Source organism: Nannospalax galili, unplaced genomic scaffold (assembly GCF_000622305.1).
Source record: "Nannospalax galili isolate Female #2095 unplaced genomic scaffold, S.galili_v1.0 scaffold218, whole genome shotgun sequence".
In the NCBI taxonomy this organism is placed as follows: domain Eukaryota; kingdom Metazoa; phylum Chordata; class Mammalia; order Rodentia; family Spalacidae; genus Nannospalax; species Nannospalax galili.
The window spans coordinates 2788842-2805967 of record NW_008343207.1 but is presented as its reverse complement, the minus strand read 5'-3'; the positions used below and the strand labels follow the sequence as shown (position 1 = coordinate 2805967).

The 17126-nt window shown below is 40.3% G+C and overlaps 1 protein-coding gene across 14 annotated transcripts in view; it reads right to left on the bottom strand.

The window, feature by feature from the left end:
* Positions 1–17126, bottom strand: part of Clip1 (CAP-Gly domain containing linker protein 1) — a 145166-nt gene that overhangs the window by 75117 nt on the left and 52923 nt on the right. For 6 of the 14 annotated variants that reach the window (XM_029566570.1, XM_017799709.2, XM_029566567.1 and 3 more), the window contains exons 6-10: positions 13124–13321; positions 12471–12574; positions 9673–9733; positions 7775–7807; positions 3792–3896 (exon numbers count right to left, since the gene is read on the bottom strand). In XM_029566570.1, coding sequence (XP_029422430.1) covers positions 3792–3896; positions 7775–7807; positions 9673–9733; positions 12471–12574; positions 13124–13321 — 501 coding nt within the window. The remainder of the gene's footprint in view (positions 1–3791; positions 3897–7774; positions 7808–9672; positions 9734–12470; positions 12575–13123; positions 13322–17126) is intronic. The other 8 variants (XM_029566566.1, XM_029566568.1, XM_029566569.1 and 5 more) reach the window with 2 other exon arrangements.

The following is a 17126-nucleotide window of genomic DNA, read 5'->3' as shown; positions in this document are numbered from 1 at the left end:
ATATATATATATATATATATATATATGTTTCCCTAACCCAGTGGTTCTCAACATTAGTATGCACACAAATGCCCTGGAATGTAGGTCTAAAACTCAGGATCCTAACTACTTCCACGTACTTTTATTCCATTTGAGATCTGGAGTTTAAAAAAAAAAAAAAATATTCAGAGCTAGAAAATACACTTTCTCAACCTGTGTCCTTTCAGTCTTAGAAAAATTTTCCCTACTGCTATCTTTAGTTTGTTAGGCTATCAGTTTGGTACACAGAATAAGTGGAAAATGATTGCTTAGGGCATAAAAATTACTTGAGTAGCCCAGGAAACAGAAAGGAATACAAGTAATTAAAAAATACCAGTGGTCCCAAATTTAAGATCAAACTCTTCCTAATTTAAGACTCTTCCCCACATTGCCTTTATTGGGATAGAAAGCTCAAGGCCATTGTTTTTTGTTTGCTTCCTCTGCCCACCTAAGCAGATTCTGATGCTGATAAAATGTCCAGGAGAAAAGAGGAAAGCAATGCACATCTCTAAAACTGCACAGTCACTAAATATTTGGAAATTATTAAATTGCTGTGCTTCATAGTTATTATAGATGTTTCAGATTAAACATGGTAATTTATTTATATACTATTCTCTAAGGAAGGGAGAATCCATGAATTTGTTACCTAAAGCCAAGATATAAAACATTAATAAATCCATTGCTACAAAACCTGAAGCATAAGTAAAGTAAATCCAATAGAGCAATAGTTTTCAGTTATAATAAAACAGTCAAATTGAGAGAATTCAAAGTACAAAGTAAACTAAAATAGTAGCATGATTGCTCTCCATGTGCCCTATTTTCACACTGTGATGTTTCCACTTTAAATTGTTTCTCAAAGTCTGCCCTCAGTTGAAATTCTCCTGCTATTTTAAGTCAGGAACTGTTTCTTATTCTCGCTCATAGTTTTACAGCACCAGGTGCAGTGTATATAAATTGGATTTACAGACTAAAAGGAATTCTAAAGTGCTTCCTGAAAAGGAATGAGGTGATATGAGAATTAAAAGGATCACTGGTTATTTTCACATTTAGCAAACCAATTAATAGAAGATGCTGTTTGTTTTGGAAGGCTATGAACTTAATTTGAAATAGCTGGATAAGCCATTTGCAAATGGATGCCTTATTATCCAGAGCAAAAAAAAGCATCGAAGCTCTTTATTGACAAAACTAAGATATGGAGGAAGGGTTTAGAAGTAACTAATACTGATTTCCTTACTTCAGCACTAGTCACATCAAAGGACCTCAATCTCAACAGTCCCTTCTATTTCCCAGGTCAAGTCTTTGACTCTCAGATTACAAAGAAACAGCACCAATTATAACTTATTTTTCTCTTTCATTTTTTTTTCTTACCAAATACATGTTGGGACTCTAATTTTTTTTCTATGTGTATGAGTGTATTGCCTGCATGTATGTGAGTGTACCTGTGTCGTACAATGCCACAGAGGTCAGAAGAGGGCTTCAGATTTCCCTGGAACTGGAGTTAAGGACGGTTCGTAGCCACCATGTGGGTGCTGGGAATTGAACCCGGGTCCTCTGTAAGAGCAGTCAGTGCTCTTAACCACTGAGCCATCTCTCCAGCCCCAGGACTCTAATTTTTGAGAGCTCTAATTGAGAACATTTTTTTTTCTTTTTTTTTTGCTGTCTTTGTTTTTTGAGACAGGGTCTCACTATGTAGCCCAAGCTACCTGGAATTCTCTGTGGCATAAGCTGGCCTTGAACTTGTGGCAATCCTCCTGTCTCAGCCTCCTGAGTGCTAGGATTATGGGCATGAGTCACCATGCCCAGCTTTATTTACTGACTTATTTACTATGTTATTTTTGTGCATGTGTGTGCACATTTGTTTCTGGGTGTATGTGTATGTGTGTGTAAGTATGTGTGTAGGCCAAAGGACAACCTTTAGTGTCTTTCCTCAGGCTCTGTCCATGTTGTTTTTTTGAGACAGGGTCTCTCACTGGCCTACAGTGTGCCAAGTTGACTAGGCTGGTGGACCAGCAAACCTCAGGGATCCTCCTTCCCAGAGCTGGGATTATAAATGTGCACCACCACACCCGGCATTTTTATGTGGGTTCTGGAAATTTAATTCAAGTTCCCGTGCTTGCAAGGCAAACACATTGCTGAATGGATTATTTCCCACCTTTTTTTTTTTCTTTCTTTTTTAAAAAATATTTTATTATTTTAATTTAAGTGTATGACTGCACTGCCTGCAAGTATGTAAGTGTACCCATGTCCCCATGTCGTGCAATACCCACGGAGGTCAGAAGAGGGTGTCATATCCTCTAGAACTGGAGCTATGGACAGTTGTTAGCCACCATGTGGGTTCTGGGAATTGAACACAGGTCCTCTGCAAGAGCCATTACAGCTGAGAGACAATTACTCAGATGTGTAGATTTTTAGATTAGTGATTTCTCACCAAGAGAAATTTCTACAACTACTAATGATTCAAAAGAAAAAAATCTGGATAACAAAGTTGATCAGATACAAAGTAACTTTTGAAAATTTAAAGTTAAAAATCAATCAGTCAAACGTGATTTAAAGAATATAAAGGATATATATGAATATGAGTAATACTGATTATTTCAGCACAGATTAAAAGATTCCATCCTATGGTGCTGAAGGTAACAGACTCTGGATGGAATTAAAAGATTCCATCCTAAACCGGGCATGGTGGCACACACCTTTAATCCCAGCACTTGGGAGGCAGAGGCAGGAGGAGCTTTATGAGTTAGAGGCCAGCCTGTTCTACATAGTGAGTTCCAGGACAGCTGGGGCTACAGGGAGACCCTGTCTCAAAAAGACAAAAAAAAAAAAAAAAAAAAAAAAAAAAAAAAAAAGATTCCATCCTATGGTGCTGAAGATAACAGACTCTGGAGCCAAATAACCTAGATAGAAATACTGGCTGGCCCCATTATTACTATTAGCTTTGTTAACCTGGGCAACTAACATCTCTGCTCAGTGTCCTTATTCTGTAAAAGTCTGTAAAATGGGAACAATAACATCGCTCACCTCCAAGGATCATGATAAGGCTGAAAGTGTGCAAAGCACTTAGAATAACGTGTGGCATGACATAGCACTCTATAGGTGCTTTAATATGTATTTAATAATATTTAATTAAAACAGGACTGATGCTCTGACTACAAGAATCAAACATGATGAATTGGGGATAGTAAGAAGTTATTTTGTTCCCAAACATCTGTCCTTCCTGACCACTGAGATTTTATTAATCTGGGGACTAGAAAGGAGAGAGATGTAAAGAGAGCTCAGCTGTCAACTAAAAAACAAAAACAAAAACAAAAAACTGGGGTCAAAGTCCTTAACTCTTATAAAAAAGAGCTAATGTCTCCATTTCTTTCCCCCAACAGGTCAGGAGAAAAGGCAGGAAAGGGCATATATTATTTAGAAAACCCAGTAACTAGGAATATGAGAGCAAGAGGACAATTGACTGCTTGTGGAAACTGGAGAAATGTCTCAAAGTATTATACAAAGAACCTCAAATACAGTTGTGGATATTCATGTAGTTTATACAATTGTAAAGTTTCGGATCTTGATTTTGGATGAGTCTTTACTTTTGACAAAAGACTCCATATAAAACACCTGTGCCTACTTGTTACTCTAAGTTCATTAATGCCTGAGCAGTACCAAGACCAAACTCAGGCTGAACCACTGGGTCAAGACTCAGGCCAACAGTAGGCATGTCACTCAAGGTGTCCACCATTCACACGCATGAGGCTGCTTCATTAAATAGTGAAAACCATTACCCTAGTGTCTTCTAACTCCCTCTGGAGTTTGTCAGCTTTGGTCTTTTCAAAGAGCAGGCTCTGTTCAAGTTCCTTAATGCGGGCATGCTCCAGTTTGGTCTGCGTCTGTTAGTAAAAAGGAAGAGGAAAAGAACACAACAGTGCCACCATGACATGCCAGCACAAGAGGAGAGAAAGCGGCATGCAGGCCGAGCCACCAGTACCTTCTGCCAAAGGATAAACGAAAAGGGTGAGAGAGAAAGGAAGAGGATGGAACTGCAAGGAGGGAGTGAGGATGGACACTATGAACAAAAGAGTAAAGGTGGGCAGAGGGCATGAACTAGTCTGTTGAGAAAGAAAAAAATGGAAACACATGAGGCAAGATGAAGTTTCAGATGCATGCAGCCAAAAACATGTTATCTTGATAAGTGAAGTTTATCAGCACAAATTAGCGTAGTTAATATTTCTCTATCATCTTCCCTCTGCCTCACAATGGCTACTTGACTTTAATATGTATGTAACTGACTCAAGGACTTCAAAGAGTTGACTGACCCTCAGCTCATCACCTTCACCTATATACAGAGAAAGACAATGCCACAATCCTTGAGTGTTCAATAAGTCCTTAGAGTAGACCCTTGAGCTTGGCATACAATTTGCCATTAACTACAGGGCGTGGTGGTACACGCCTTTAATCCCAGTAGAGGCAGAGGCAGGCAGATCTCTGAGTTCAAGGCCAGCCTGGTCTACATAGTGAGTTCCAGGACAGCTGGGGCTACAGGGAGACCCAGTCTCAAAAAGACCAAAAACAAAAAACAAAAAAAATTTGCCATTAACAAAGGCAGAGAATTCACCTTAACAAAGGGACATGGTGGTTTAGGCCTATAATCCCAGCACTTGGGAGGCAGAGGCAGGAGGATTACTGTGAGTTTGAGGCTATCCTTGTCTACATAATGAGTTCCCAGCCTACCTGGCCTACCCTATCTCAAAAAAATACATAAATAAATAAATAAAAACCCTACATAAACAACAAATAAGTAAATAAATAAGAAGATTTGAAAAACAGAGGCTGAAGAAGCCATGGTGGCAGCCTTTGTGGAAGTGGGTGATAAGCTTCTGGTTGAAGTTCTCTCAGGTAGAATACAGAATAGGAAAAGAGCCCCAGAAGCTCTAATTTCTTCCCAACAGGAATTTATCAAAGGTTTAACTGTCTGTGGAGGAGAAGACCAGGATTTAGGATTTCAAAGAAAATGTTCAGTATTGATTACCTACCACAACCTCCATTTCTGAAAAGGTCAAATGAGGGGTTTAGAGCAAGAGAAAAGCCTAGCTTCAACTGTAGGGGATTTATTTTCACCCCAAAATGAAGTGGATTTTACCATCTCAGAAGATAGGAAAGGGTGAAAATACAAAGGCAGGAGTTTAAACTCATGATGAAAAAGCTGCTAAGATCCTAGTGTGATGGGGACCCTCCAAAACCTCACCCATGTCTGATTCCCTTACCACATACTCCAGTTACCCAGGAGGTACAACGAACAGACTTAAATGTGGCAGAATCTTGTTATATTTGAAAAAATCAAGGTATTAATCCAAAGGTATACTCTTTGCCCAGTCATCTCTCCTAACCAAGAGGTCACTGGAACATTTGACTGACAATACCAGGATTACTTTAAGATATTTTACTGGCCTAGTCTATCAGTCTGAACAATTATGGGCAATGAGAAAATTATGCAACAGAGATTTTAGCAAAGTGACACTAAGTAGTAAAGAGCCTGAGTAGAAAGTCAAAGCTATGAACATCTTCACTGATACTCTGGTGACCTCAGTGCAATCAAGGAGTCACTCTGCTTATAAACCAGGCATAAATAAATCATCATGGCATATTTAAAAGGTGATCAGAAAACACTTTTAACATTCTTCACCTAGATTCTCTATATTCCATGAAATAACAAAATAAAATTCAAAACCTGACGGGTGTAGTGGTATGTGCCTTTAATCCCAGCACTCGGGAGGCAGAGGCGGGCAGATCTCCGTGAGTTCAAGGCTAGCCTGGTCTATACAGTGAGTCCTGGGACAGCTGGGGATACAGGAAGACCCTGTCTCAAAAAGACAATAAATAAATAAATAAATAAATAAATAAATAAATAAAATAAAATAAAATTTAAAACCTATTTGTCTGGATAGTCCCCTTGATCCACATGTGTCTCAGAGAGAAGCTATTCAATATTTCTACTACTTTTATAAGAAAATAACCTAGCCAGGCATGGTAGTGCATGCCTTTAGTTCCAGCACTGGGGAGACAGAGGCAGGAGAATCTCTATGAGAGCAAGGCTAGCCTGGTTTACATAGTAAGTACCAGGTCAGCTGTGGCTACAGAGAAACCCTGTCTCAAAAAAAGAAAAAGAACCTAATCCAGATCTACATAATTGGGGTTACAGCTTCAGGAACCCAGACTCTAAAGGAAGCAGTAAAAGACAACAGATCCTTTCTTCTTTTGACCCTCAGTTAGACATTGTGACCTGGGCAAAAGGTCACGATGTGCAGATAAATAAAACAAAATATCCAGCCTGGCATGGTGATGCAAGCCTACAGTCCCAGCACCTGGGGAAACAGACGATCAAGAGGTAAAGGCCAGGCTGTAGAGAAAGCTCAAGCCAGCCTAGGTTACATCACCAGATCCTAATTTAAAAAAAAAAAAAAAAAAAAAAAGCAGGCTCATTGGTTATGCTTATAATCCCAGCAGTGGGCAGCCTGAGGCAGAAGTATCACCACAGGTTTAAGACAAGCCTAGGCTACAGAGCAAGAGCCTGTCTCTAAAAAAGGAAATATTCATTTACTACTATTCTCCCATTCAGACATTTTAGGGGGAAGCACACAAAGCATCTGAGGCTCCACAGTGGACTTTCACCAGGCCAGCAAGGGAACCAGTGATCCACCTCCATGCCACAGCCCAGGCTAAAAGTATGACAACTGAACAGGATAACTCTTTAAAATTATTGCTTTCTTAGAATAAGACATGGTATCCCAAGAGGAAAGTCCTAAGACAGAGGTGTGAAAGGAAAGCAAAGGCCTTGCAAGAAGCGCACAGAGAGGCAGGAGAGAGGTCCCATGCACACTGATGCTGGAGACATTGGAACCTGTTCTGGACGGAGAAGAGAGACCCAGATCACTGAAGTAGCTTCACAAAGAGGAGCCATTCATCAAAGGTCCAATTAAGTTCTAATTCAGCTCAGGAAGTGGTCAAAAGTAAAGTAGTTCTTTATTTTAATTTCATTCTTTGGTGCCAGTAACCAAAGCAAAAAGTTTTCAGGTTCATTTCAGTTGGCATCATGGTGGCAATGTGTGCCAAGAAGCCAGGCTTTCAGGCCACTTTGGTAAAGTCTGCACTGGGTATTTGATCTCATTCAGAAAGAGGAAGGAAAAATGGCATGCCTGGTAGCACTGCTACTACAAGAAGCTCCCTCAATAACAACAGATTTAATGTTCAAGAATACTGGCCCCTACTTTTCAAGAGAGAAATAACTGTAGTGCCAAATGCAAGCCTGAATTTCTTGTCAGTTGCACTGCTCAGCAATGAGAGGACACATAAAAGCAGTGGGGCTGGGTAGATCACACTTGGGCAGCACCTCCCAGCATCTTCACACACTCTGTGTTTTATGCTTCCACCAACTGCCATCCCTTTCGGAATAATTCTACTAAACTTAGAAGAAATTATGAATTAGGTGAAGAAGGTCATGCCCACAGACATTTTCTCCCTTTTGGCAAAAATTCTTTAAAAAGCAAATTTTTACCTATCATTAACCAAATAAATTTACAGAGCTTAATCATTACATATAATTTCATCAAGAAACAAATGCAACTGCTCTGAAGGCCACATGCACAGAAATATTAAGGGCAATGTCCCAAAGTCAGATTATGCAGTTAGTACTTTAGAGTATCAATAAGCATTTTAATCTGGAATCAATCTGTGTTAAGGGAAATATCCACACAGTTAAGTGCCCTCTTACATTCTCAGGAGCTTCAGGAATCTGGCTCTTTTGCTATCAGTTAAAAAAAAAAAAGTAAAAAAAAACCAACAACAAAAGAGATTCAACTAAAGTTTCAATATGTATTAGGGTTTCAATATAACTTTATTTGATTAATTTCAAATAAAGCAAGTATCAGACAGACTATACTAGCCAACTGCTGATGTAAATATTTTAACTCAACCTTCCCAAACACCAGAGGCTATAATTCATATGAATTAGATGATGATATGAAACTTCTAATGAGACTTTGGGGTATTTTTAAATGGATGACAACACAAAAGTACAAAAGTCAACTAAAAGATGTGACCATATATGAAATGAGTGAAGAAAATGTCTATTCAGTTATTAATAAGCAAGTCATTAAATTCTGGACCTTATAAAATTAGAACTCAGAAAATGTTCTCTTTACGCTTTACTGACTGTAACTATATAGCTACCTTTCCAAATTAATCAGAGTTCTCATTTGGAAGGATTCCTGAAATTTAAGCCAACAGAATCCAAAATTAGTACAATGGCAAAAATATATCTTTTGCTGGGCTTGGTGGTACACACCTAAAATCTTATCACTTGGGAGGAAGAGGCAGGATTGCCACAAATTTGAGGCCAGCCTGATTTACAAATTTACATAGTGAGTTCTAGACCAGCCAGATGAGACCCTGTCTCCACCTAAATAAATAAATAAATAAATAAATAAACAAACAAACAAACAAATAACTGCAAGTAGCACAGACAAGTGCAATTTTTATTAAAATGTTATGAAAGATATTGTAGAATCTTTAACACTTTTTTAAAGTTAATGATTTGTATTTGTCATGTATTTGGCAGTGGCTTGAAAGGCACTAAAACCACTTAACCCTGGCACCCAATTTAAAACTAATATGAATAACTATTAAGAAGATAAGCAACCTGACATTTAATGAAAATCTATGAATTTGAATTATGCCACAGAAGTGGCACAAATTGCTCCTGGTTTTTGTTCTGGTTACTACATTTTTTAAAAAGCAACTATATAATCCCTAGCACCAAAAGAATAAAATAAACTATGAGATATAAATTACTTTTTTTTTTGGTATTTTTGAAACAGCGTCTCCCTGTAGCACCTGGTCTGGAACTCACCATGTAGACCAGGCTGGCCTCGAACTCAAAGATTTGACTGCTTCTGCCTCCCAAGTGCTGGGATTAAAGGTGTGCACCACCACGCCAGGCCCAAATTTATTTTTATAAGATTTATTTTTATTTTAGGTATATGTGTGTCTGTACACGAGCATGCACCAGAAGAGAGTGATAAGGGATGGAGTTACAGACAGTTTGAGTGGCCCAATATGGGTCCTAGGAACCAAACACAGGTCCTCTGGAAGAGCAAGTACTCTTAACTGCTGAGCCATCTCCCCAGCACACAATTTACTTCTTTTATAGGGTTATAAAAGATTTATCCTGCTCCACTGAAAAACAAAGTCAAGATACAGCAAAAATGCCTTGTTATGGACTATTATAACATTTAAAATGCTCTTTTAAAATGCTATTTCTATTATCAGGGGAACAAGTAAAATTTCACTTAGGGCTGCCTTGAGGATACACTGCCAGATTTATGACTTGATTAAATCCAATTCTTAGCTTTCAATTTTGAAGCATGAGAAAAGCTGTAAGCATTTTCTTCCGCCACAGGAATTGGGACAGCACAGTCAGAGGCTCAAGGAGTATACCATCAGCTCAGCCACTAAACTTCGGCTGGACCCAAGTGGGCCAGAGGGTGGTACAGCATGCCTGCCACTCTCTTCACTGATTGCTCTGACCACAAGAATCAGCTGGCCCAGTATGTCACCCATATTGCTCAATGCTGGTAACCATAAAAGCTTTAGGGGGCTGAAGGGGTTTACCTCAAGATCACCTTTGGTAATTGATTCTTCTTCAACTCGGAACTGAAGGTCCTCAACCTTCCTGTGGAATAAAACCAAAACAAAGCACTGAAGAAAGTAAGGAACTCCTTACCTACCTCAGCCACACACTGTAATAATCAACACCCTGGTGAACTCAACAGACAATGATGAAAAGAAAGACTTCAGAGACAGAAAATGAGGACATGCATACTTGGGACTCCAGTGTAGAAAAGCTGAGTTGTAATCATACAGGAAATGCCACAGTTTTATCTAAGTACTCTAGAAGGCATGGGGTAAGAATTGGAAAAAAAAAAAAAATCAACTGTTTTCCTTGGTCACATACAGCAGAAAGTATATTTAAATATAGAAGTCAGTCTAAAAGGAAAATACTTGATTACCAAAGAAACAGATTTCATATTCCAGTATTTAATATCTACTCTCAGTCACAGAACCTAAGAGAAAGTGGCACAGGAAACAAATCTTTTTAAGCCAGCTATTTTAGGGAGCAGTTAGCAGGCTTCTCACGCAGAGACTCCAGTCTCCATGCCTCTGAGACAATTCCAAGACCTACTCTAAGAACAGGAGAATGGGATTTCGGATAATCTGAGGGAAAAACAATAAAAAAGCCTATTCTTTGGTTCTAAAATACATGCTTTCACACACTTGAGAATCTCTGAGGTTGCTTGTGATTTTGATCAATGGTATCACAATGGCAATGAAGTATAATGACATTCAGAAGATTTACAAAAGTCAAGTAATAGCTACATGAGTGTGTTCTTGTTTTATTGTTGGCACTGGGAACTGAACCCAATCCTGATGCAAGCAAAACACATGTTCACCACTGAGCTATACTCCGACTGCCTACATTATGAATCTTTAGAAGGTTGGTTATAAGGGAAGAAGGAAGTGTGTATTTGGGGGGGTGACCAAGTTTATAACCTATATGCAGAATACAAATTCCTTCAAACTTACTAGCAAAACTGAAAAAAAAAAAAAAATTCTGCTGTGCCTAGTGGCACACACCTGTAATCCCAGCACTCAGGAGGCACTGAGACAAGAGGACAACCTAGGCTAAATAGACAGTGCCTCAAAAAAAAAAAAAATAATAATCCTGCTCAGTTAAATGACAATTTTATCTAATTTTCATCATTGTACAAAACTCTCAAGAATGCTGCACGGTGGTACATGTCTTTAATTTCAGCACTCAGGAGGCAGAGGCACGTAACCTAGTCTACATAGTGAGTTCCAGGCCAGCCAGGGCTACGGGGAGACCCTGTCTCAAAAAAAGAAGAAAAAGAAAAAAAAAAAAAAAACCCACATGGGGGCTGAGAGATAGCACAGCGGTTAAGAACACTGACTGTTCAGAAGACCTGGGTTCGAATATCAGCACCCACATGGCAGCTAACAACTGTCCGTAACTCCAGTTCCAGGGGATCTGACAGTCTCTTCTGTCCTCCATGGGTATTGCATGACACAGGTGCACTTACCTACATGCAGGCAATACATGTATACACATAAAAAAAGAAAAAAGAATAAAATTATAAAAAAAAAACAAAAAACAAAAAGAATCCAGGTCAAAATCCAAAAAGAGGAATGCATTTGCCAGGTGTGGTGATGGATGCCTTTAATCCCAGTGTTCAGGAGTCAGAGGCTGGTGGATCTCTGAGAGTTGAAGGCCAGCCTGGTCTACATAGTGAGTTCCAGGCCAGCTGGGGCTACAGGGAGACCCTGTCTCAAAAAAGACCAGCAAATGGCATTGATGTAGTAGCATTCAGAAGGACATTTTTCAGGAGAGGGGTACACTTACTATGTAGCTAGCCCAGGCTGGTCCTGAACTCCTGATCCTCCACCTCAGCCTCTTGAGTGCTATAATACAGGCATATACCAAGCTATGCAATTTTGTTAAGTGTATTTCAGATATAAGAACATCCTACTCCTAGTGCTTCTCTATCCAATGAACTACAGGCCTGATTGTTAAGACCTATAATTCTGGATAATTAGGAAACTGAGTAAGGAGGATCATGAGTTCAAGACCTGCCTGGACTACAGGAGTTCATTGCCAGCCTAGATAACTTTGTGAGACTGTCTCAAAATAGAAAAAAAAAGAGAAGTCTGGGGATACAGGTCAGTGATAGACTGCTTTCCTAGCACGTATAAGGTTAGATCTAGGTTCAATCCTTAAAAAGAGAGGGAGGGAAGAAAGGAGGGAAGGGAATAAAGAAAGGAAGGGATAGGGAGGGAGAGAAGACGAGAGGAAGGGAAGGACGGGAGGAAAGGGAGGGAGGGAAGGAAATCTTATGTAAGAGCCAAACTTCTCTGTGTCTGTCTTATACCATTTAGCATTTGATTTCATATTGACCTGAATGATTTTCCAATTGTTTCACATGTGAGAGTTTTGCTTCCCACATAAAGCTCTGAGTTTTTCCAGAACAAGGATCTCAAATCACCAGACATAATTTCATAAATGCTAGAAAGCATTTATGAATTTCCTCAAAATACTAACTAGGTAACGTCTAAAGAATTCCAAACTTCCTGGAGAAGCCACATCAAAGCACACACTCTTCACATAGCAGTAAGAGTTCAGTTTCTGTTGCTCACAGTCATTCCTTTGGCTCTAAAGAACAAAGTTGCAGGGTAGCATACTGTACTCAGGAGGCAGAGGCAGGAAGATCTTGGTGAGATCAAGGCCACCTGATCAACATAGCGAGTTCCAAGCCAGCTCAAAACCAACCAAACCAAAGATAGGAAATTTCTTCCTAAGAAATCATTTAAAAGGTAAAAAAACAGTCAAGGATCACCTTTTCTCCTCTTCTAGTTGGTTGAGGAGCTCCACCTTTTCCCTATCAGCAGCTTCCACCATTGTTCGAAGCTGGTCCATCTTGGCCTCCAGTTCCAGGACATGCTAGGGAAGCAAGGATGTCAGTGAGTAGCTGATTTCTGACCAGAAACAGGCCCAGGACACCTCCAACAGGTATTCTAAGTGTGACCATGGTGGGTGGGCATCACTCTCATCACATTCAAATACTTTCTATCTTAGGTTATTCCTGGCAATTTTCCTGGAAACTAGATGACCAAAAACCAGAACATAAAGCCACAGAGCAAGAGTAAAATAATTCTCATCTTTTCTGATACTGAAACACATATCAATCTACAAATAGCAGCTATAATCTCACTGCTAAGATCCTAGTAAATGAGTGTTAGCACAGACAGATCCAAAGCCTGGACATAAAGACCAAAGGGCTAAGGAAAATTGAGAAGAACAAAACTTTATCTTTGATGATGAAAACTGGCACCCAGATCACAGCTTTCCAATGAGCTCAACAAAGAAACTGACACTCATTTCCAGTGTTCAAATCCAACTCCCTGGTTCGAAAGACCAGGCATGCTTTTCAGCCTCATCACTCAATTTAGAAACCACCATCATCTTCACAAGATCAGCACCAGACTTCACCTGGTCATGCCCATCTCGGGCCAGGGCTAGCTCCTGCTCTATCTCCCCAACGTGGCTGGTGGCCTTGGCCACCTCGGCCCGCTCCAGGTCCCGCTCAGCCAGCAGCTGCTCAATGTGCTGCTGCTTCTCCTTCAGCGCCTCCTGGAGGGCAGTGGTGCCCGAGATCTTGCGGGCGTAGCGGGAAGAGGTTTCAGTCAACTGCAAAGGAAAGTCAGAGAAGTGAAGGACAATGGTGCTGTCAGGGAGGCAAACAGGAAGCAAAGCCATGCATGGTGGGCATCTCAGCAAAGCAAGAATGCTGCCCCAGCTTCTGGGTTTGCAAAATATTGGGCAAGGTTCTCACCAGGAAAACAAGGCCTCACAAAAACTCACTAAAAAAAATCACATCAGCCGGGCGTGGTGGCGCACACCTTTAATCCCAGCACTCAGGAGGCAGAGGCAGGCAGATCTCTGTGAGTTCAAGGACAGCCTGGTCTACATAGCGAGTTCCAGGACAGCTGGGGCTACAGGGAGACCCTGTCCCAAAAAGTCCAAAAAACACATCAATAAACCAAGCTCACAGCAAAATTCAGATGTTTAGAAGGTGTCTGCGCAGTTCAAACAGTTATTCTAAGTTCAGCTGGTACAGTGTTAAAGGAAATCTAGAAAAATTTCACAAAACCCATTTTAGAAGTGTTTCTAAAGCCAGATATAATGGCTCACACCTTTAATCCCAGCACTCTGGGCTTGAGGGGGAGCTGAGGCTAATAAGTTCAAGGCCAGCCTGGGCTACATAGTGAATTCCAGGCCATTCTGGGCTACAGTGAGACCTTGTCTCAAAACAAAACAAAACACCCAAGGTTTCTACACTAGTGCAGCTTGAGCTGTGGCTATCTTCTTATGATGGCATTTGACCAATCTTTGGATCCTTAGTTTTGAGGTTGAGAATTTTTAAAGCTTAAGCTTCCAAATACCATGAAGAAAGAAGACATCACTGTTGGAATCACATCTTCCTTCAACTGGTGAAAGAGACTTTTCTCATCTTTCTTTGCAAAGTAAAAGCACGAGAGAGCTCATGTTAGAATCTAACCTCTAGGATCTGAACCCCAATCACTTTAGATTTATAAGATTAAGAAAAGAACTTGGGGGCTGGAGAGATGGCACAGCGGTTAAGAGCACTGACTGCTCTTGCAGAGGACCCCGGTCGATTCCCAGCACCCACATGGCGGCTACGAACCATCCCTAACGCCAGTTCCAGAGGAATCCGAAGCCCTCTTCTGACCTCCTCGGCATTGCATGACACGGGTGCACTCACACACATGCAGGCAATACACTCATACACATAAAATAAAAATAATAAACAAAGTATTTTTAAAAAAAGAAAAGAACTTGGCCTTTGAAAATGTGAGTGGTTGAGGGTTATATCTGGCATATACAACCACAGACACAGACACAACACACAGATGCGGACACACAGAGACACACACAAATACACATTAAAGGAAGGAAAAGGAAACGAGAAAAGGGAAAAAAGAGAGAAAGAAGAAATTTGTGGAGAATAAGAAATAAAGTGTAAGCAGGAAGAGAACAAGATAGCAGTGAGACAGAAAAGAAGAAAGAAGGAAAGGAGGAGGTGGCAGAGCCAGGGGCTAGAGGACCTTTAGTATGTTTAATTCTGTTGTTTCACATACCTAACCCCTCTATCTTGAAGCTGTCACATAAAACCCTGAGAAAATAACTTGCTATTAATTGTCAACAGGTAATTTGGCACAGTAAATCATAATTCCTTGCTTCAGGCTCCTAGAGGCTCTGCAGACTGGGAGAATGTTTGTAAATGGTCCCTCCTTGGCAAGTATTTTTCCAAGGCTTTGACTTAACGGTTGCTGGCTCCAGCTCAATCCATCTTTTGCTTCATTTTCTGCAAACAAAGCTTCATTTGTCACCTGAGTGCTGTCCGTCAGTCTATCAAGCCCACAATGACAGTAAGGATTTCATTAATTAATAATTTATCAATTTGACGGTTTTGAGAGCAGAAGAATGCAATCAAACCCACATTGTATCTTCCTGCTCGTTTTATGGAATTTCTTGAATTAATTAAACATTGGGAACAAAATCCTCCTTTTCTCTCACCTTAACATTAAACTAACTTTCTACCTTTTTCTTAAGATAGTTTTTACTTTATGTGTATGAGTGTTTGCCTGCAAGTATGTATGTGTACCATACGTGTGCCTCAGGCTCACAGAAGCCAGAAGACAGCATTAGATCACCTGGAACTGGAGTTATAGGCAGTTGTGAAGCCCCCATGTGGGTGCTGGGAACTTAACCTAGGTCCTCTGCAAGAACAAGAAGTGCTCTTAACTGCTGAGCCATCATCTCTCTAGCCCCTAAAGATTTTATTTTTAATTTTATGCCTGTGTATGGGTATGTGCACATGAGTGCCAGTGCCCACAGAGGCCAGAGGTGTCAGAGACCCCTGGAGCTGGAGTTATAGGTGGTTATGAGCTGCCCAACTGGGTACTGGGTATTGAACTTCGGTCCTCTGTAAGAGCAGCACACACTACTAACCACTGAGCCATCTTTTCAGCCCTTTTCCACCTTTACTGCATGGTCAAATTATACTTTCTCTTACTAACATCTCTTCTTGAGTAGATTAAATATGAGGTCACTAAAACATGTGCAGAAATGCCTCAGGGATCCCTGAAAACTCACAGGGACACTGAAGGATTTCTTTTTTTTAATATCGAAAGAGAATCTAGAGACATGGCTCAGTGGTAAAGAGAACTAGCTGCTTTTGCAGAGGACCAAAGTTCAATTCCCAGCACCCACATGGTGACTCACAATCATCCATAACTCCAGTGCGAGGGGATCTGAAGCCCTCTTCTGACCTACTCAGGCATTGCACAACACAGGTATACATGCAGGCAATACACTCATACACATAAAATAAAAATAATAAATAAAATATTTAAGAATAAAATATCAGGTTCGGTGATTAAGAGCACTGGCTACTCTTGCAGAGGACCTGGGTTCAATTCCCAGCACCCACATGGTGGCTCACAATCATCCATAACTCCAGTGCCAGGGGATCTGCTACCCATGTGTGACCTCCACAGGCACTACACAACATGGGTACACTTACTTACATACATGCAGGCAATACACTCATACACATAAAAATATCTTTAAAAGAATTTTAAAAATACCAAAAGAATCAAATGTGATGGTTCATGCCTTTAATCCTAGTACTCTGTGGACTGCTATAAGACTGATGCAAGCCTGGTCTAGAACTTGAGTTCCAGGCCCACGAGGGCTAGAGAGAGAGACCCTGTCTCAAAAAAGGAAAGAAAGAAAGAAAGAAAGAAAGAAAGAAAGAAAGAAAGAAAGAAAGAAAGAAACAGAGACACCTGTTACACAAAATGCAGATGACTAGATCAAAGCAATTCGTCCAGGTTCAACATTAGAAAATACTTCACTCCTTTCAACAGCACCATGTCTGTGCAAAACTGAGTTTTGGTGTTTGCCAAGACAAAAAAAAAAAAAAGTACTATGCACAAATCAATTCATAGACAATGAAGGTAGCAGTGATAAATATAATTCCAAGGTTTGATAAGATGAGCAGTACCCAATGGAAGCACACTCTCTACTGGTAGTCACTACAGTTATTGAAGAACAGAGTTAAAATACTGACTTTTCTTGGGGGCTAAAGATGACTCAGCAATTAAGAGTGCTTGCTGCAAAATCATGAGGACCAATCTCAGCACTCCTAAAGCAAGCTAGGCATCCTGCAAATGCCAGTAACTCCAGCTTCAAGGGATCTGACACACACCCATACACAGAAATGCATATATACTCACACAAACACACAAATCATTGAAAATTTTCAATTTCTAAGACAAAAAGTAGACTTCTGGGGCTGGAGAGATGGCTCAGCAGTTAAGAACACTGGTTGTTCTTGCAGAAGACCCGGGTTCGAATCCCAGCACCCACATGGCAGCTAACAACTGTCTGTAACTCCAGTCCCAGG